Source organism: Bubalus bubalis, chromosome 11 (assembly GCF_019923935.1).
Source record: "Bubalus bubalis isolate 160015118507 breed Murrah chromosome 11, NDDB_SH_1, whole genome shotgun sequence".
Taxonomy (NCBI): Eukaryota; Metazoa; Chordata; class Mammalia; order Artiodactyla; family Bovidae; genus Bubalus; species Bubalus bubalis.
Genome location: NC_059167.1, coordinates 80,257,310 through 80,278,017, shown reverse-complemented (window position 1 = coordinate 80,278,017; position 20,708 = coordinate 80,257,310). Strand labels below are relative to the sequence as shown.

The 20,708-nt window shown below is 41.6% G+C and overlaps 2 gene segments (V, D, J or C); both read right to left on the bottom strand.

Annotated features, from left to right (window-relative positions):
- Positions 1–20,708, bottom strand: part of LOC102415345 — a gene marked incomplete in the record, with an annotated part of 786,957 nt that overhangs the window by 411,482 nt on the left and 354,767 nt on the right.
- Positions 12,466–20,472, bottom strand: LOC123328151. The segment is given in 2 exon segments: positions 12,466–13,259; positions 20,292–20,472. Coding segments are annotated over 2 exon segments (426 nt in total).

Below are 20,708 nucleotides of genomic sequence, written 5' to 3'. Positions count from 1 at the left end.
CCTACACAAATTCTTCTATAGGTAGAAAAGAAATAATAAACTGCAAGTTACCTAATGAACCACTATAATCTTTATACCAAAATCTGACATTAACATGGAAAAGAAAAAGTTGAATACTACTCTCATTCAGGAAAATGGGGGGAAGTGCTCAATAAAGTAATAGCAAATCAATGTTTCATTATGTAAAACGGACAAAACAACATTCCTAAGAGCACTTATCTCTAGATATGAAAGTTGGTTTCACGTTTAAAAATCAATTTAAATAAATAAAGAATATTTATCAAAAACATTAAATTAATAGTCACAGTAAAATAGTGAATGCTTTACCTCTGAGTTTGGGAATAAGAATTCTATTCAACATTTTATAGGTGATCTTAAGCCAGTTAAGTAGGACTTGCTACATCATTTGTGGGGTGCAGTTAAAATGAAAATGCAGAAAGCCAAGTGGGCTGGGGAGTCATCTCGTAGGACCGCTGCCCAGACCCCAGACCTACTGAAGAGCTTTCAGTTGATGAACACACAGAGGTGCTGGGCGAGTGGTCCCTGGAGAGGACACGGAAGCTCTACATTTCCGCTCACAAGCCTGACCCTACACGCCTCTGCCATCTGGATACTCACCTGTATCATTTATCATAGCCTTTGATAATAAACAGGTGAAAATAAGTGAAATATTTCTCCTAGTTCTGTGAGTCACTCTAGTGAATTAATTGAGCCCAGGGTTTTGTTTTGTTTTGTCTTATCTTGTTTTGGGAATCTTCTATCTACAGTCTTTTGTTCAGAAGCACAGTTGATTCCTTGGGCTTGTGACTGTCATCCCTTTTTTAAGTAGAAAGTGTCAGAACTGACTAGAATGATAGGATACTCGGGTGGGATTGCAGAGAATTGCTTGGTGTGGGAAAAACACATTTGTTGACCAGAAATGTTTTGTGCGAGTAGTAAAGGAGACTCTTAGGAAAGAAAGACATAATAGGGCAGAACTGGGTTTTTTCCCTACACAAGAAGGAAAAAAAATCTGTTTTTTTTTTTTTTTTTTTTCTCACACACAGCTTTTTTCACAATAGCACAAAACTGTAATCAATCCAAACAACCCAAATATCTACTTCTGGGAGGATGGATAATTAAATTGTTAGGTATTCATATAGAGGAACTCTACACATCAATTAAAAAAAGAACAAATAAGACATAAACAAAGTGACACCAATGAATTGCAAAGATATTATTTTGAGTGAAGAAAACCAGATATAATATATACTCTGCACGTAGATATTAACAAGTGTAAAATTTCATTGAGTTCTAAGCTTCAGTTTTGTACACTCTATTATATGTGTTGTACCTCAGTTACAGAGAGAGAGAGGAGAAAGCCAAGCATCATTCTGAATGTTGAGATAAATGTCAGTGTCATCACCTGAGAATAAAAAGTGGTTCCTCGGGGAGGCAAAAATAGACTATGTGGAAGAGTGAGAAGAAAAAAGAGTGTTATTTGATTTTGTAAATAATTGAGAGTATTATTTTGATTAAAAAAAGAAATTTTATTTTTAAAAAGGATGAGAAAGTGAGAATCTCAGATGAGACAAGGTTGAAAAATAATCATTGGCTTTATCACCACCAAAGCCACTGGGTTAAGTGAGAGCTTCCCTCAGAGTAATGCTCACAGAAGTCAGGTTCAAGGAGGGGAGGACTGGACTTGAAGAAATGGAGACAGTAAGTCTATGCTGCTAGGTCACTTCAGTCATGTCGGACTCTGTGTGACCCCATAGACAGCAGCCCACCAGGCTCCCCCGTCCCTGGGATTCTCCAGGCAAGAACACTGGAGTGGGTTGCCATTTTCTTCTCCAATGCATGAAAGTGAAAAGTGAAAGTGAAATCGCTCAGTCGGGTCCAACCCTCAGTGACCCCATGGACTTCAGCCTTCCAGGCTCCTCCGTCCATGGGATTTTCCAGGCAAGCGTACTGGAGTGGGGTGCCATTGCCTTCTCCACAGTAAGTCTATACAGTCAACTAATTTGATTATTAAGGAGAAGAGAAATGTAGTAATAGAGCTGGTGGAGATATGACCTTCGAGAATGTATTAAAATGGGAAAGATTCTCTTACACACATGTGGCCAGATTATTATAAGAGAATATCAAAAAATTTATTTCAGGGAAGAAGGTACATTCCAGCCCAAGACTGGAAACCAAGACTCCATACCACCACTCTCCCTTTTGAATCTACACAAGGGAAGCTCTGGGCTGTTTAAAAGAGCAGGTTGATCCATGGACACACAGGGGGGACTGTCTAGGATCCTGGACAGAATGCCCAGTAATCTCTGCTATCTGGCTGTGTCACAAGAGTGGGAAGTCACATTTCTCTTCTCCTTAATAATCAAATTAGTTGACTGTATAGACTTGGGAAGACTTGGGAAGAGGCTCTGGGTGCTCAGGAGGAAGGACAACAGCAAAGACACCCTTATTCTAGAGCCACAGCTTCAGGGTTTGGGTACAGTCTGCAGGTGCCTGGGGAGCATTGTGTCTGCACAGCGCAGAGGTAAGTGGCTGAGTCTTCGGGTTTGGGGGCTTCGATGTGCAGAGAACTTCCCTTCTTTAACAAGGTGGCTCTCAGTCTTTCTTTCTGCTTTTCATCCCCAACTGAGTGAAGAAGGAAGAGGAGTTCAGGGCCCTTTCCGGGATCTTGTCTGTACCACTGTAGCCCTTTAAAACTGCTGGCAGTGTAGCTGCAGTTGAGACTGAGACTGTCCCCCTCCTGGGTTCTCAGGGTCTGAGGACTCTGCTCCACTTGGTCTTCACCACTCAACCCTGTTCAGGAAAACAAAATCAGAAACAACACAAAGCCTTCAGTTCAGCAGTACTTAAAAATTCCAACACAAAGCCTGGGATGAGCAGTGTCTAAACTCCTCCCTGTCTTTGGGAAAATGTGCCCATAGGGTCTCATCTCTTAACCTGCAACTTACATCCAAGCTGAAGCCACAAGACTATGAATACACATTCCAGCATGTTCTCCATCCTGCCATCTCACTCTTGATGCAATCTTAATGATTCCCAGTCTTCTCCCCTGAGGAGCTGCTCCTGTGTCTTAGTTCTTCTCTAATGCACAGGAGAGCCTTTCTGTTCCGGGCTCAGCCAATCAGGAGCAAATCCTCTAGCAGCTGTCATGCTTTTGACTTTTAAGGCACTGGAAAAATGAAAGGAATGGAATCACTGCCACCTGGTGGCCACAAACACAAACATCTCACAGGACCAACTATGCCACCTACAAAGACAAATATGAGGGAAGGACATCTTTTATATTGGTGGCCACAGTACATAGGAAGTCTAACGCAGTAATCAGAAAAGCCTTCTCTGCCTGCAATTTTAATCATGTCATTGTTCCTTGAATGTACTTTAAAGCTAAACTGCTACCAAGGGTTATAGGAGTTGAGCCCAAGCATCAGTGTAATGGGGCTTACCAGGTGGCACTACTGGTAAAGAACCCATCTGCCAGTGCAAGAGATGCAAGAGACATGGGTCCAGTCCCTGGGTCGGGAAGGTCCCCTGGAGGAGGGCATGGCAGTCCACTCCCATATTCTTGCCTGGAGAATCCCATGGACAGAGGAGCTTGGCAGGCTACAGTCCATGGGGTCGCACAGAGTCGGACACGACTGAAGGGACTCAGTAGCAGTGGCATTGGTGTAATGGATTGTGTTTCCCTCTACAGTACACAAGAATCTCAGCAGGTGAGACCTTAAAAAGACTAGAGTGCTGAGAGAAGCAGAGGGATAGAATAGTTGTGCATCTGACTGGAAACCTCTTTGAGAGAGAATTGGGAATATAAGTTAAGAAATCCATTTCTTCAAATAATTTTATGCCTGGCTTCAGGGACCAAGCATAACTAAAACTCAGGGTCAAGAACTTGATAGATCTTGGGAGAACAGAACGGGCGACCATGACAGAGGGAAAGAAGAGCTCTCCAATATAGACATCAGACAAGTCAGAAAGTCACAGGGCAGAGTGGGTAGCAGAAGACAAGTACAGCAAAACTAGCATTGCCTAATGTGCCTGGTTCTATGACACCCCGTCGGATTTTGTCATTGAACATGTATCTATGTTGTGGAGTTGACCACCATTTATAGGAGCTTCTTAAGACTTGTCTGAACAGCACACTCTGCCCCAACCCCATTAGCTTCAATATGGAAAAAGAGCATCAGCTCTAAGCTGCACTGTTTTGATGTCACCTTATCCTTTACCCACTCAGTGACAAGAAAGAATAAGCAGCACAGAAGTTCTTACACTAACAGTGTTTGGAGTTTGTTGTTCTTGGACTTTTTATTTGAAAATTTGGTAATTTCTCAGTGATTTAAAAGTCACTGAACTAACTTATATCCATTTTAGCATCCTTTGATTTAATTCATTTTAACCACACTTAGCAAGCTCTCTTACAATCATATTTAGAAGGCAGCTTTTCTTTGCTTCTAAATGTGTATCTCAGAAAGAAGATGAGAAAGATAACTGCAAGATAAATGCAGGAGCTCTTTGTAGAATAGACACTAAATGAATCCAGGAGCTGGATGAGGGATGTGTAACGAAGCTCAAGAGATGATTTACAGCTGCGAACTTTATGAAAATTGCATGTCATTTTTAAAATAGTTTTAATTTGAAATCACTATAGATTCATGGAAGTTTCCAAAAATGTACAGGGAGGCTCTGCGTACTCTTTACCTGGTCTCCTCCATAGGTCTACACCAGGACATTAACATTAGTAAAATCCACAGGTTTCAATTTTTAGACTTCCCCAGTTTTGCATGCAGTCATGTGTGTGTGTGTGTGTGTGTGTGTAGCTCTATTCAATTTTACACATGTACAGATTCATGTATTCATGTATATCACATGTATAGGTTCATCACCACAATCAAGATGCACAACTGTTTCATCATAACAAGGTTTCCCTAGGCCATGCACACCTTTGTAGCCACACTGACCCCCTTCCCTAATCATTAACTCCAGACAATCACTAATCTGTTCTTCATCCATACAATTTTGTTGTTTAGTAATGTGGTAGAGTGGCTTCCCTGGTGGCTCAATGGTAAAAGAATCTGCCTGACAAGGCGGGAAATGCATATTTAAGCCTTGGGTCAGGAAGAGCCTCTGCAGAAGGAAATGGCAACCCACTCCAGTGTTCTTGCCTGGGAAATCTCTTGGAGAGAGGAGCCCGGTGGGAGTCCATGGGATTGCAAAGAATCAGGCATTATTTATCGACTAAACAAAACAGTGTCTTAGGAATGGAATTATATAGAAGTAACCAATGAGATTTTTTTCACTTAGCATAAGTAGTAAAATCATGAGATCGATCCAAGTTACTGTATGTGTCCAACTTGTTGGTCTTCTTATTTCTGAATAGTATTCCATGGTATAGATGCACCACAGTTTGCTTAGCCGGTAACCCCTGAGGGACACTGGGTTGTTTCCACATTTCAACTGCTGTGAATAAAGCTGTTATGAATATTCAGGTGCAAGTTTTTATGTGAATAAAATCTTTTATTTATTTAGAATAAGTGTCCAAATATGTGATTGCATGTTTAGTTTCATGTGAAACTGCCAAGCTATTTTCCAGAATGCCCATATCATTTTATATCTTCATCAGCAATTTGTGAATGATTTTTTCCCACATGTTTGCCAGAATTTACTGTTATCACTATTTTTTATTTTAGCCCCACTGAGATTTGTGCAGTGATATTTCACTGTGGCTTTAATTTGCATTTCTCTGATGGCTGATATTGCTGGCCATCTTTCAGGTGCTGATTTGCAATCTGCATATCCCCTCTTTGGTGAAACACATGTTTGAATCCATTCCCCGTTTTCTTCCCTCGTAGCTCAGTTGGTAAAGAATCCATCTGCAATGCAGGAGACCTAGGTTCAATCCCTGGGTTGGGAAGATCTACTGGAGAAGGGAAAGGCTACCCACTCCAGTATTCTGGCCTGGAGAATTCCATAGACTGTGTAGTCCAAGGGGTCACAAAGAGTCAGACACGACTGAGCAACTTTCACTTTCACCCCCAGTTCTGTAACTTATCTTTTCATATTTTAACAGGGTCTTTTACAGAGAAAAGGTTTTTAATTTTGATTCAGTTTGGTGTGTGCATGTGTGTGTGAGTGTATCATGCTTTCAGTGTCAAATCTAAGATTTACTTAGCTGCAAGCCTTAAGTTTTTATCTTATGTTTTTTTTTAAGAGTTGCACAGTTTTATATGTTAAATTTAAGCCCATGATCCATTTTGAGTTAACTTTTATAATGTATATATTGTTTAATATTTTTTAAAAGGGCTGTGTCATCATCTTTGTTTCAGCCTTTACCTATTTCCTGTTATCAAGTAACAAGTTAAAAGCAACATAACCAAAACGTGGACTGAAGACTTCTCATAGGGGAGTGAAAAAAAATTTGTTCTTTGAGCCTGTGACTTTCCCTTTTCATACTTACTGTGATTTCTCTACCTAAAGAGTAAAGTTAAAACTGTAGTAAAAAGCCAAGCCCTTCTCAATTCATCGTCTCTGAAATCATCTTTCATGTATTATAGGGCAATGGTTTCTAGTATAGATTCAGAAAATGGTTACATCTGTCTTATGATTGAAGATAACTGTAATCTCTTCTAGCATTCACATTTCTTTGACTTTAAAGTTCTCTGAGAAAAATGCCTATCAATCTTTAAGTCATCAAACTGAGCTAAAAGTCAGAATTTCCTTTATTGTCTATAAGTTCTTTCCTATAATTGAGCATGTGTTTCTTGAAGAGAATACTCTTTACAAATTGTCCCAAGAATGAAAATTCCCTTTCTGTTATTACTTTTTGAGAAAATTACAGGCTTCCATGAACCTAGTTTTCACAGACAGCATTCCAAGGTCAAACAGCTCATTTCTCCAAGGATGTAGTGATTCTTCTTTCTACTGTCCCAGGGGCAGAGTCTTTTAAATAACTATTTTTTTTAATACAAATATGACAATTGAGGATAACTCTTTCTAAAAATTTTCTTAAGGGTTGTGAATCCAGGAGCTTAAAGTTGTACTTGATCAAAATAAGTCAGCCCTTGAAAACAGAAACTAGAAAAACAGACAAGGCATTTTTCTTGTCTTAGGCTAGGACTCCCAGTGGTAGGAGTATTTATCCCTAAACTAGGTCTTTAGATTTGAAAGAAAAAATATACAAAGAGTCAGCAAAAGTCATGGCAATGGTAAAGGTAAATAGAAACAGATGCTTTGACACCATCCAGTTGTACTCATGGCAATATCTAGTGTATGGAGAACACCTGTTATACAAGGGTCATTTCCTTTGAACCCTAGAAACTAGGATGGAAAGGGAAAGTATTGGACTCAAAGGGAACTAAGGTAGCTATGACTTTCTTTCAGTCTGGACCACTGCTCCCTCCTTGCCCACTACCATCCTTAGCTTAATAGGATTCATATCTTTAGCCACAGCAAGTAAATATTTGAGGCTAAAATTCACAAATTAAAAAGTCTAGAGATGAAAGCAGAAAAGAGATAATACAGGGGTACATTAACATTGGCTGAAACCTAGGAGAATCACTGAAAAGAGGGACTTCCAAGTTTACAAGAGAACAAGTCTATATACCTTACTATAGACTCACTCAGGTGATTAAGATGGCTCTGTCTATGCCAACAGGAGGGAGACCATTTAATTTAATTGCAAGCCTGAAAATAGTACCATATGAAGAAAATCTGTTCAAACAGAAAGGGAACTTATGACACATATAAACAGAAGTAATCTTAAGGTGATGAGAAATGAACTACAAGAAATAATAGATCTGCAATTACCTAACAGCATCCAAAGGGTAGAAGCTCTACATCTGTTGATTTTATCAATTAATTATTCTTCAGTCAACCAATATTTAATGTGTAACCACTATGTGCTATGTACTGTGTAATGTACAATGCATTCACGTTTCCTGACCCTGTGGAGCTCACAGTTATAGTCATAACAGAGGCATTACTTTGCCAACAAAGGTCCATATAGTCAAAGCTATGATTTTTCCAGTAGTCATGTATGGATGTGAGAGTTGGACCATAAAGAAGGCTGAGTGCCGAAGGACTGATGCTTTTGAAGTGTGGTGTTGGAGAAGACTCTTGAGAGTACCTTGGACTGCAAGGAGATCAAACCAGTCCATCCTGAAGGAAATCAGTCCTGAATATTCATTGGAAGGATTGATGCTGAAGCTGAAGCTCCAATACTTTGGCCACCTGATGTGAAGAACCGACTCATTGGAAAAGACCCTGATGCTGGGAAAGATTGAAGGAGAAGGGGATGACAGTGGATGATGGTTGGATGGCATCACTGAGTCAATGGACATGAGTTTGAGCAAGCTCTGGGAGATAGTGAAGGACAGGGAAGCCTGGTGTTCTGCAGTCCATTGGGTCACAAAGAGTTGGACATGACTGAGCAACTGAAAAATACAATACATAATTATAGATATAGATGTAGATATATAAAAGCATATTAATTGCAACATCCCTTTTGTCTTGGGCTTTGAAGACAGCCTGCAATACATGAGAACACATGGAGAGAGACCACAATACAAGCTTGAAGACACTTGCAAAACATTTATAAGCCCACTTTTTAACTTTCCTTAGCCTATTCTGCACAATAATGATATATGAGAAAACTGATAATTCACTAAAGAGTTAGAATAAATAGGGACTTCACAGGTGGTGCAGTGGCTAAGAGGCTGAACTCCCAATGCTAGGGACCTGTGTTTGACCCCAGACAGAGAATTAGATCCCATGTGCTGCAACTAAGAGCTGGCACAGCCAAATAAATTTTTAAAATATTAAAAACAAAAGAGGAAAAAAGTGAAGCTGTGGTGGTATGTGTTTTTTTAATCTTCCTCAAGTTAGAGGAGATTCAAAGGATTGGCTCAGACAGTTTGAAATATTCCCCTGGAGTCTGGAGGATTTTGAAGCTCACGTTAGGTTGCAATGACAACTTCTCTCACTTTACTGTGGTAAAGAATCTGACTGCCAATGCAGGCGATGCGAGTTCAATCCCTGGGTCGCGAAGATTCCCTGGAGAAAGAAATGGCAACCCACTCCAGTATTCTTGCCTGGGAAATCCCATGGACAGAGGAGCCTGGTGGGCTACGGTCCATGGGATTGCAAAGAGTCAATTCTAGGATACATTTTTCTTCTTTCACATGTTTGATTTATTCCTTGAAACTGCTTACATCTATTTTCTTCATTAAAAGTTGATCTCTAGATAATTTCTTTCTTTCCAATACGTTTTACAAAATTCAACTCTTTTAACTAGTTAATTACTTGATGACTTGGCTATGTAAGTCTATTGTCTCTCTCTCTCACCTGTCTCTCTCCTTCACACACATGCGTGTCGCAAACACACACACACACACACACACACACACACACACACACTTATACTTTCTTTTCTGGAAAGTTGCTCTTTATTGGGATCATTGTTATTTGTACAATAGGGATAGAAAATCCTTACACAAGGAAGAGTGTCTTCCTTTTTGGAATTCCAGATGAAAGCAAACCCACTAGGTTAATTCCCACCTAATATCACCCAATAGTGCAGAGACTGAACTCTTTAGGATGTTATGTGACAGCTACTCTGCACATCCGTGGTGCGGGCATCTAAAACTGAAGTTAATTGGAGTTAATTGGGACTAAAGTATAAAGCAAAGCCTTCGTATAAAAGAATTTTGTGAAACAACGAAAATATGACTGTTTAGTAATTGCAGAGTGAAAATGCTCTATTCTCCAGGGTCACAGAAATGAGCAGGGAGCCACATCAGAAAGATTTAATGGTAAACTCCTATTATACTCCTGGGAATCGTCAAGAAAACCATCAAATACCTTTGTGTTTATTCCAGTATTGTTTACTACAATGAGTAAAACAATCTAAAAAGCTAGTAAAATAGAATTAGCCCAGAAGTATGATAAAATCACACATTGGAATATCACCATTAGAATGTGTGATGTTGACCTGTAAATAATGTTGTGAAATAATTATTTCACAATATACTTTCAGGTAAAAATTCAGACTAGAAATATCCTATAAGGTATGAATGAATCTCTAAAAGAGTTTTGTTTTTTTTTTTACTAGTAAAATTGGTGAGTTATTTTGTTTTTAGCATTCCTTCTTTGCATATTCTATTTTCTATGTTAAACATATGTAACTTTGTAATCACATATAGGGAATGTGACCAGGTGATGAGGTTAGTTCTGAGCAAACTGTAGGGTTTCATTTCTCCTTGGGGTGAAGATTTGTGGTAACAGTTACTCTATGCACATCATTCCAAGTTATTCACAGCACAGGTGAGGCAGGGCACAGGGAGGGTCCAAGAAGTGTCCTTTTAGAGATATTTCAGATCCACAATGATGGCCAGACTTAGTAATGCATAAATATTTGTGCAGTGAACCTAAAACTCTGACAACTCAGGTGCAGAGTTAGTCAAATATTATTGAATTTTTTTAAAGCCAAATTTCATACTTTAATAAAATCACTATTTTAAAGTTTTTTAAAAAAATTTTGGCAAACGATCTTCTGCAAGATAGAGACTTGAAGATAAAGGTATTTTTGATGAATGACACTTTAAGATAGGCGCTCTGAGCCAAAGATAGCATTTTCCTTACAGTGAGGTTTTCACTTTCTAACCCCCTTACCTTCTTCTGACCTTACCGAGAATCTTACTAAGGTGTTCATAGCTGGGGGACTCCACATGTTGACATCTGAGGTTTCTGTGGGGCTCCCTCAGGCAGCGGCATCACTGTGGTCTCTCAGAGCACAGAAATACACGGCTGAGTCCTCGAGCTGTGAGTCTGAGATGGTGAGGCTGATGGAACTCGTTGCTTTCTGGAAGTTCAAAAAATACTGATCTTTTGTTGTATTCAGCTCATTGTAAGACTCCTGATGAATAAGGAAAATAATTTCCCCACTTGGTGGTTGCTTGTACCAGAATAAATAATAAGTATAGCTATTAGCTTCATATGCACAGTTCAAGGTTACATCCTCCTTCTCCAGCACAGAGATTTCTGACCGATTTTGAGTTACTTTCTGAGCCATGATGGATCCTAGAGAGAAGAAAAAAAAAAAAAAATATATATATATATATATATATATATATATATGAGAGAGAAAGAGACAGAAAGGAAGAGGCTGATTCTCCTGGTGGAACTCAGAGGGCTTCAAGGAACAAACAGAGGATTAAGAGTTCTAATTCCTCTGCCAGTTAACCAACTCTCCTAAACCCCAACAGACAATAATAAACTGCCCTACCTCTACACATGGGAGCTGAGCAGAGCTGAGTCTGTTTGCGGTCATCCTTACCAGCCTTACCAAGGCAGACAGAGGCTATCACAGCTCTGAGCAGGCCAGGGAGCCCCATGCTGGACGTTCTTCCTCTGAGTGAAAGGCTCTGTGTTCTCTCTCAAATTCGGGTCGAGATGCCTGACCTGTGCCTGCCAGGGCACATGCAGAGTGACTGAGCTGTGAGATGCTTCTGCATCAGAACAGGAAATGTACCTGGCTGAGATCAGTTTGCCTGTGTCATGCTATGGCTTGTTGATGTGGTTGGTGATTGTAACCTGCCTATTTAGACTTGAAAGTCACTTGGTCATATCTGACTCTTTGTGACTCCATGGACTGTAGCCCACCAGGCTCTTCTGTCCATGGGATTCTCCAGACAAGAATATTGGAGTAGGTTGCCATGCTGTAATTAAATTAACAACAGTTACATCACAGCTGCATGCACATTCAGTTAATGCATCTAGGATAGACATATGTTTTGTGACAGAACAATTTATTATGATTACAGTGACCTCTGAGAACAAATAGTCATCCATGTTTGTATAGCTCCTTTTTGCGGGGAGGGATCTGCAGCCCAAATCTACAGTGAAATAAGCTCGCAAGTTTTTCTTTCATACAGGAAGATAAAACTGTTTACTCTCAATCATCATAGCTTTTCTTCCTACGCTCCAAGGCATGGGTTTCTGGGGGAATTTACGCTGGATAAAGGTCCTTGTCTGTTTAATGCAATCATAGCAAGTTTCCTGGTGGACAACATTTGTCCAGCTTTATGTGTCTAACAGTAATCAATAATGTGTGCTAAAATAATCTTGCTTTTAAATATCCACCCTATAGTCAAAATGAGGACAAGCTCACCAGACCATGCATTCTTATTTCCTTATATCAGAAATGTAGCCCTAGAGGCTGCGTGCCACGACTCCTGAGCCCGTGCGCTGCCACTACTGAAGCCCGTGCGCCTGGAGCCTGTGCTCTGCAATAAGCCACCGCACTGAGAAGCCCATGCACTGCAGTGAAGAGTGACCTCCACTCACTGCAACTGGAGAGAGCCCAAGTTCAGGAACAAAGACCCAGCTGAAGCAAAAATAAAATAAACAAATAAATAATAAAAGAAACATAGCCACTCAAAAGTCACAAATGCTTTTTCATCCCACGGCTGCAGCAGCTCCAGTTCAAAGGCTTTCACTGAAAACAGCCCCTCAATAGCGTTACGTCTCAGCCACATGCAGACTGGTATGTGATTTGCTTGGTACCTCTGTGTTGGTTCATGATTATGATTCAGGTGATGCAGCTTTTAATCATCTATTTCTTTTCTCTAAATGAATTATTAATTCTGTGGCATCTAATATCCATCTTACATTATGAGAAAAATAGATTTTTTTTTAAAAGTCAGTCTAGAGAAGAGAGGAATCTTTCTGGCTGAACAGGGGTGCTTCTGGGGATTGGAGCTTGGGTCTTCTTTAAGACTGACATCTACCCTATTATCCCTGTAGAGCAATTTCCAACCTCCTGAGTTTCTAGGATAAGACCTGAGCTTGATTGGTTTTCCTGAAAAACTCTAAATGTAAACTAGACTCTGATCAAGGAGAGAATATACCTATTCCTGCCTTCAGCCTCCTGCTCCCCTTGGGTTTGTGCTCAGCTCCCCCGCAGCCCTCTCTCACTGTGTCACTCAGAGCACAGTAGTACACGGCCGAGTCTGATGCTTGCACTGCCTGTTTCTGCAGGTGGAAGGAGCTGTCACTCTTAAGAGTGGCCTGAAAACCTTCATGCTCTGGCCTCTGGTTTGTCATTGAGCCCTTCAGGAGGAGTTGAGGAGCTTTGTTGAAATGCTGGACGTACCAGAAATGATAGGAACCTGAATACGTGGTCTGGTAAGTGCAGTTCAGGGTCAGGAGAGCCCCCTCTGAGACAGCCACTGGGCCTTCTGTCTGGCTCACTGAGTCACCATTGGTCCCTCCTACAAGAGAATCACTTTGTTATAGTAGAAATGTACAGGAGGAGTTTTCAGCCAGAGAAGAAAAATAAAACTTACCTGTTATCATAGGAAAATGAAAAATCATTTTAGGACAAAATGCTACTTACCAAGTATTAAGAAGATGACAAGAACTGAGTGAGTGGCAGAAAACATTCTGGCAACAGTTCTTGTTCCCTAGAAACATCAAAACTAACAAAGTTAGTCTCTGGCTGGATGTTACAGAAGCTCTTCACTCAGAAACTGGGAACCCCTTTCTGCACAGCAGCAGTCATCTGTCTTGTGGCTACAGAGTAGGCAAGTCAAACCAGCTCCTGAATACAAAAAGGAATCGCATCTGAAGGAAGCCCCGCCCTCTGGTGGTGATCTTAAAGATTACACCACAGTTATATCTGACCTCAGTTCAGTTCAGTCGCTCAGTCGTGTCCAACTCCTCGCTACCCCATGGACAGCAGCAGGCCAGGCTTCCTTGTCCAACACCAGCTTCCGGAGCTTGCTCAAAGCCATGTCCATTGAGCCGGTGATGCCATCCAACCATCTCATCTTCTGTCGTCCCCTTCTCCTTCTGCCTTCAATCTTTCCCAGCATCAGGGTCTTTTCCAATGAGTCGGCTCTTTGCATCAGGTGTCCAAAGTATTGGAGCTTCAACCTCAGCATCAGTCCTTCCAGTGAATATTCAGAACTGATTTCTTTTAAGACTGACTGGTTTGATCTCCTTGCGGTCCAAGGGGCTCTCAAGAGCCAAGGGGCTCTCTTGAAGACCACAGTTCAAAAGCATCAATTCTTCGGCGCTTAGAATTGGTCCAACTCTCACATCCATACATGACCACCCGAAAAACCATAGGTTTGACTATATGGACCTTTGTCAGCAAAGTAATGTCTCTGCTTTTTAATATGTTTTTTAATATGCTGTCTAGGTTGGTCATAGCTTTTCTTCCAAGGAGCAAGTGTCTTTTAATTTCTTGTCTGCAGTCACCATTCGCAGTCATTTTGGAGCCCTAGAAAATAAAGTCTGTCACTGTTTCCATTGTTTCCCCATCTATTTGCCATGGAGTGATGGGACAGGATGCCATGATCTTAGTTTTTGAATGCTTAGTTTAAAGCCAGCTTTTTCACTGTCCTCATCCTAACCTGCTCCTGACCTAGTCCTCCTGATGATAGTCTGTGGGGTACACACAGGAGACTGGGGCAGGACTCTAAGAGAAGAGCCCTAAACACAAACATGCTTTGGGAAACGTCCTATTATTACATCCATCATTTTCTGTGTGGTATGGTGTCTCTAACTTTGCAAATAATGCCAGTTAACAATTTTTAGGAGAAATAGTCAGAGGGTTTCTTCTTTCCATTTATCTCCAGGATTCCCATGGGTCAGGAAAGGCCCCCTCTGCATGGAAAGTGCTCCCTCCTCTCCCTAGACCTTCACCTGAATTCATTCTATTCATCCCCAAGACACAGCCCACATGCTGCTGGAATGTTGGAATGTTGCATAATGTTGGAAACATTATCTCAGTCAGGTCTCAAATAATGTGCAGCTGAGTGAGCATAACTACCCTTGTGCCATGTTATCTGCTCAGCTGCTCAGTCGTGTCTGACTCTTGTGGCCCTAGACTATAGCCTGCCAGGCTCCTCTGTCCATGGGATTTCCAGGCAAGGATACTAGAGTGGCTTGCCATGCCCTCCTTCAGGGGATCTTCCCAACACGGGGATTGAGCCAGAGTCTCCTGCATCTCCCGCATTGCAGGTGGACTCTTTACACATCTGAGCCACAAGATCATTTAAGGCAGATCTCATCTAATGTGTGGTTGAATGAGCAGGTTATTACCCCTATCCATCATAAAATGACATATTTGTAAAATTAAAAAATAAATTGCTGTTACTTCTTTTTACTGATAAAGGTAGAGTTGACCTTCCAACTAGAAAACTGGGCAAAATATATAAAATAATTTGTGGATCTTGGACATCAGGTGGCACAGAGATAAGGAAAACAGGTGAGATGAGCCAGGACATCGCCCAGCTCTCTTCACGGAGGGAGCTTCTAGGCACCAGTGCATGAGGGATTTAACAAAAATGGCCCAGCTGTCTCACTGTGAGATGGAATAATATTTTGGGGATCCTGAGGAACCTAGAAATTTGTGGACCAGTGTACCAGAGAGGAGGGATGTGGGCAAAAGAGAGAGAGGGAGAGAGATGAGGGCAGAGAGGTGGGGGGAGGCGTCACTGTGAATCTTGGACTGAGTACTGATCTGTAACTAAAGAGAGAAGACTCCATGAGTTTGGTAAACCTCCCTGAAGGGGCCTCCTTTGGGGCCCTGGACCCTACTTGGATGACAAGCCACCTTACACCTCTAGCCTCATGAGACCTTACTTAGGTAACCTGGTTCTTGAAATGTCTTTTTACCTCTTGTCACATTCTTGCTTTAATTCAACTAAGTATCTTTTTTAGAATGTCAGGTTTAGATGGTTAGTATGTTAGCTGGGCACTCTTCATTCCTGAGGCGTGTGTGGCATCAATCTGTCTTCTGTTTGTTTGTTTGTCTTATTAGGGATTCAGGGATCTCAATGGAAAGAACTGTTGGCTCAGTGTCTGTCAGCCTGTTTGCGTAGTTTCTTGTGCAATTATTTGTGCTAGTGAAGCGAACCCAGCAGAAGATTTAATGGGGTCATCTCGTAGCTTGTTCTTTTCTCCAGGATAGGGTTTACTTTATGCAAAGTCTGACTATATTATGGTAAGAATTGTTGCCATTGTTCTTTGCTGACATAAACCATTTTAAGGCATGGGAACGTGTGGCTGCAGACAGCTGTGAGGTTGCCTTAAACGGGCTCTCAGGGCAGCATTGTCAATCCAGTAACAATGGCTGTGACTAAGTCAGTTGAAAAGAACAATCTTCTTCAAATGTGCCTTTTTTCACCTACAGAGATTATCTCACCAGTTAAAATGAATTTTGTTATTTCTTACCAAAACTGGGATCATTTTTAATGCACATCTGTTTGCTGAGCTGTTCTTTTTGTTTGTTTTTTGTCTGTGCAATCTTAGTTTAGGCTTGTGGGATCTAGTTCCCTGACCAGGGATCGAACCTGGGCTTCCTACAATGTGAGTACAGAGTTCTACTCACTGAACCAGCCCTCCACCTAAAATTAGAATCTTGAGTTGAAGTTATCATGTTGGCAGGACTCTCTGGCTCAGCAGATCACCTAGATTCTCTGAAACTCTTGTGCATTTTCAGGAATCCCTAGCTTCCAGCATTCATTCTGGAAATTTACAGGGTTGTCTGCAATGTGGAAACCAAAATCAGATACAATTCCTATCTCAAATTGCTTTCAGTTGATTGAAAAGCAGGTAAGCAAAAAAAAAAAAAAAAAAAAAAAATCCTATGACCCCTCTGTACTTCCACTAGCCTGACCCCAATACATGAAATGAGGAATCAGACTGAAAGTAGAGAGCTGATATAGTTACCACCAGGGGAATAAAACCTACTGCTGCTGCTAAGTCACTTCAGTTGTGTCCAACTCTGTGCAGCCCCATAGATGGCAGCCCACCAGGCTCCCCTGTCCCTGGGATTCTCCAGGCAAGAACACTGGAGTGAGTTTCCATTTCCTTCTCCAATGCATGAAAGGGAAAAGTGAAAGTGAAGTCGCTCAGTCGTGTCCAACTCCTAGTGACCCCATGGACTGCAGCCTACCAGGCTCCTCTGTCCATGGGATTTTCCAGGCAAGAGTACTGGAGTGGAGTGCCATTGCCTTCTCCATAAAACCTGCTAGAATACTTTTTCCCCCACAGTTAAGATTTATTTTTGTTCTTTCATCTCCCTCTCCATTTCTGTGGCCTGTTTATTAAGATGTGAACCCCCAGTGCTCAGGTGCCCAGCACCCAGTGTGCAGGACTCTAGGATGTCAGGGAGGAAGGCAGTGCTTACCTTCAGGTGGGTGTCTAGATTCACCCTAAGTGATGATGGTGACTATATCTGCCAAGACCATGAAACTACTATAACTATTAAACTCTGCGTTTAAGTAGTTGTGTGTATAAACTGGGTTTCCCCAGTAGCTCAGCAGTAAAGAATCTGCCTGCCAATTGAGGAGATGAGGGTTCAATCCCTGGGTCAGGAAGATCTCCTGGAGGAGAAAATAGCAACCCACTCCAGTATTCTGCCTGGAAAATTCCATGGACAGAGGAGCCTGGCAGGCTACAGTCCACAGGATTGGACGCCACTTAGCAACTGAGCACCCAACACAATACACACATGCCTATAAATTATGAAATGACAATGATTCTGTATCCTGGCCACATCTCACAGACTGCCCAGCAGTAAAACATACATCTCTTCCCACCTGCTGTGCCCACCACTGTCCTTCCAGAAAGTCTGCTTCCGGAAGTTGCAGATGGGAGTTCAGCCTGAAAAGATGAGGGGACACTCTGTGCAATGGGCAAGATTGTTGCAGAGACACAGAGAGTGACCAAAGTGGTTCCGCATTCCTGCTCATGAGCAGAGGAGTGTGGAGATGTTCCTGCTTGGTGAGTGGGTGGTAATTTCTCCTAGTCTCTTGAGCAGGTGAAAAGCCCACTCCACTGCCAAAATAGCTTATTGTAAGGGTACATAAATACTTCTTCCACATGTCTGAAATATGACTGACTGATGAATTAATTTCCCCTGCTTTTGCTGTTGTTCAGTCCCTAGATCATGTCTGACTCTTTACGACCCCAGGAACTGCAGCACATCCGGCTTCCCTGTCCTTCATTATCTCCAAGAGTTTGCTCAAACTCATGTCCATTGAGTCAGTGATGCCATCTAACCATCTTATCTTATGTCACCTTCTTCTCCTCTTGCCCTCAATCTTTCCCATCATCAGTGTCTTCTCCAGTGAATCGGTTCTTTGCAATCAAGTGGCCAAAGAATTGGAGCTTCAGTTTCAGTATTCTAGCAGGTTTTATTCCACTGGTGGTAACTGCATCAGAATTCCAGATTCAAGATTGCCGCTTAGGCTTCTTTATGGTCCAACTCTTACATCCATACATGATTACTGGGTAAACCATAGCTCTGACTATAGGGACCTTTGTCGGTAAAGAAATGTCTCTGCTTTTTAATACACTGTCTAGGTTAGTCATGTCTTTTCTTCCAAGGATCAAGTGTCTTTTAAGTTCATGGCTGCACTCACCATCTGCAGTGACTTTGGAACCCAAGAAAATAAAATCTGTCATTGTTTCCACTTTTTCCCCATCTATTTGCCATAAAATGATGGGACCAGATGCCATAATCTCAGTTTTCTGAATGTTGAGTTTTAATCCAGCTTTTACATTCTCCTCTTTAACCCTCATCAAGAGGCGCTTCAGTTTCTCTTCACTTTCTGCCATTAGAGTGGTACCATCTGCATATCTGAGATTGTTAATATTTCTCCTGGGAAACTTGATTCCAGATTGTGAATCATCCAGCCCAGCATTTCGCATGGTGTACTCTGCATATAAGTTAAATAAGCAGGGTGACAATATATAGCCTTGAAGTACTCGTTTTCCAAATTTGAACCAGTTCATTGTTCCATGTGCAGTACCAACTCTTGCTTCTTGTCCTGCATACAGGTTTTTTGGGTATTCCCATCTCTTTAAGAATTTTCCACAGTTTGTTGTGATCCACACAATCAAAGCCTTTAGCACAGTCAATGAAGCAGAAGTAGATTTTTTTTTTTTAATTCCATTGCTTTTTTCTGTGATCCAGCTGGTGTTAGTAATTTGATCTTTGGTTCCTCTGCCTTTTCTAAACTCAGCTTGTACATCTGAAGTTCTCAGTTCACGGACTGCTGAAGCATAGCTTGAAGGATTTTGAGCATAATCTTGCTAACATGTGAAATGAGTGCAATTGTATGGTAATTTGAACATTCTTTGGCATTCATTTCCCTGAGATGAGGTTACTAGCAAAGAGAATATCCTGTACCCAGTTTGAATACAAACAATACACACAACACCTGTGATATTTACAGAGTGGGCTGCTCTGAGCCACAGGGCCCTTGACAGAAGGAATATCTTCTCAGAAACTCTCCTCCTGGAACTTACTTAGGCAGCAGGATTTCTGGAGCAACCAGAAGGGATGGAAAAGTCAAGGAAAGAGAGAATAAAGCTCCAGTCCCTGAAGATGGAGTGTTTGCAGGTGAAACTCAGCAGGATACACAATCTTGGCCTGAATTTTAAAAACCAGAGACTAGCTTCCTGGTCACATAGTCATCCATCAACAATGTGCCCTGGAATTTTCCTTAACACATTGTGAAATATTTCAGCATATATAATCTGAATTGTCATTGAAGAGTTAATGTCACTTTAAGGGATTCTATCTAGGGGGATGTGGATGGGCTGAAAACAGGCATTTCTGGAGAAAAGTTCTTAGGTTCCTTTTTGCACTATCCCACTCCAGATTCCTCTCTGTAGGGCAACTGAAGAATTCCTAGGTCCTTGGCTCTGAGGAGCAGACCTGGAAGTGCTTTGACAATACCTCTAGCATAGCACACTGGAGAGAGAAACAACAATCCCTTGCAGGGCTGCCCACAGCCAGAGCCCCATCTGCACTCTGGATTTGAGTTCAGCTCCCCCACAGCCCTCTCTCATTGTGTCACTCAGAGCACAGTAGTACACAGCCGAGTCTGATGCTTGCACTGCCCGTTTCTGCAGGTGGAAGGAGCTGTCAGTCCTATCAAGAGTGGCCTGAAAACCTTCATGCTCTACCTTCTTGTCTGCTGTTAAGCTCATCAGGAGGAGTTGAGGAGCTTTGTTGAGACGCTGGACGTACCAGAAAAGATAGGGATTTGAATATCTGGCCTGGTAAGTGCAGTTCAGGGTCATGAGAGCCCCCTCTGAGACAGTCACTGGGCCTTCTGTCTGGTTCACTGAGTCACCATTGGTCCTTCCTACAAGAAAATCACTTTGTTATCGTAGAAATGTACAAGAGAGGAGTTTTCAGTCAGAGAAGAAAAATAAAGCTTACCCATAATTATAAGAAAATGAAAAATCATTAACATTTGGAATAAAATATTACTTACTGAATATTAAGATGATCAGAAGAACTGAGTGAGTGGCAGAATGCATGTTCGCAAAAGAAAACGATCCTTGTGCCCTGGAATACACCAGTCAAACAAATATAGTCTCCATCTGGATGTTATAGAAGCTCCTCGCTAAGAAACTGAGAGCCCCTTTCTGTACTTCAGCAATATTCTCTCTTGTGGCTACAAAGCAGGCAAGTGAAACCAGCTCCTGAATACAATGAGGAACCGCATCTGAAGGAAGCCCCGCCCTCCGGTGGTGATCGTGAAAACTGCACCACAGTGCGGTCTGACCTATTCCTCCTGATAATAGCTTGTGGGGTACATACAGGAGAAGGGGACAGGACCCTAAGAAGAGAGTCCTAAACATAAGCATGCTTAGAGAAATATTCCAATATTACTTCCATAATTTTTTGC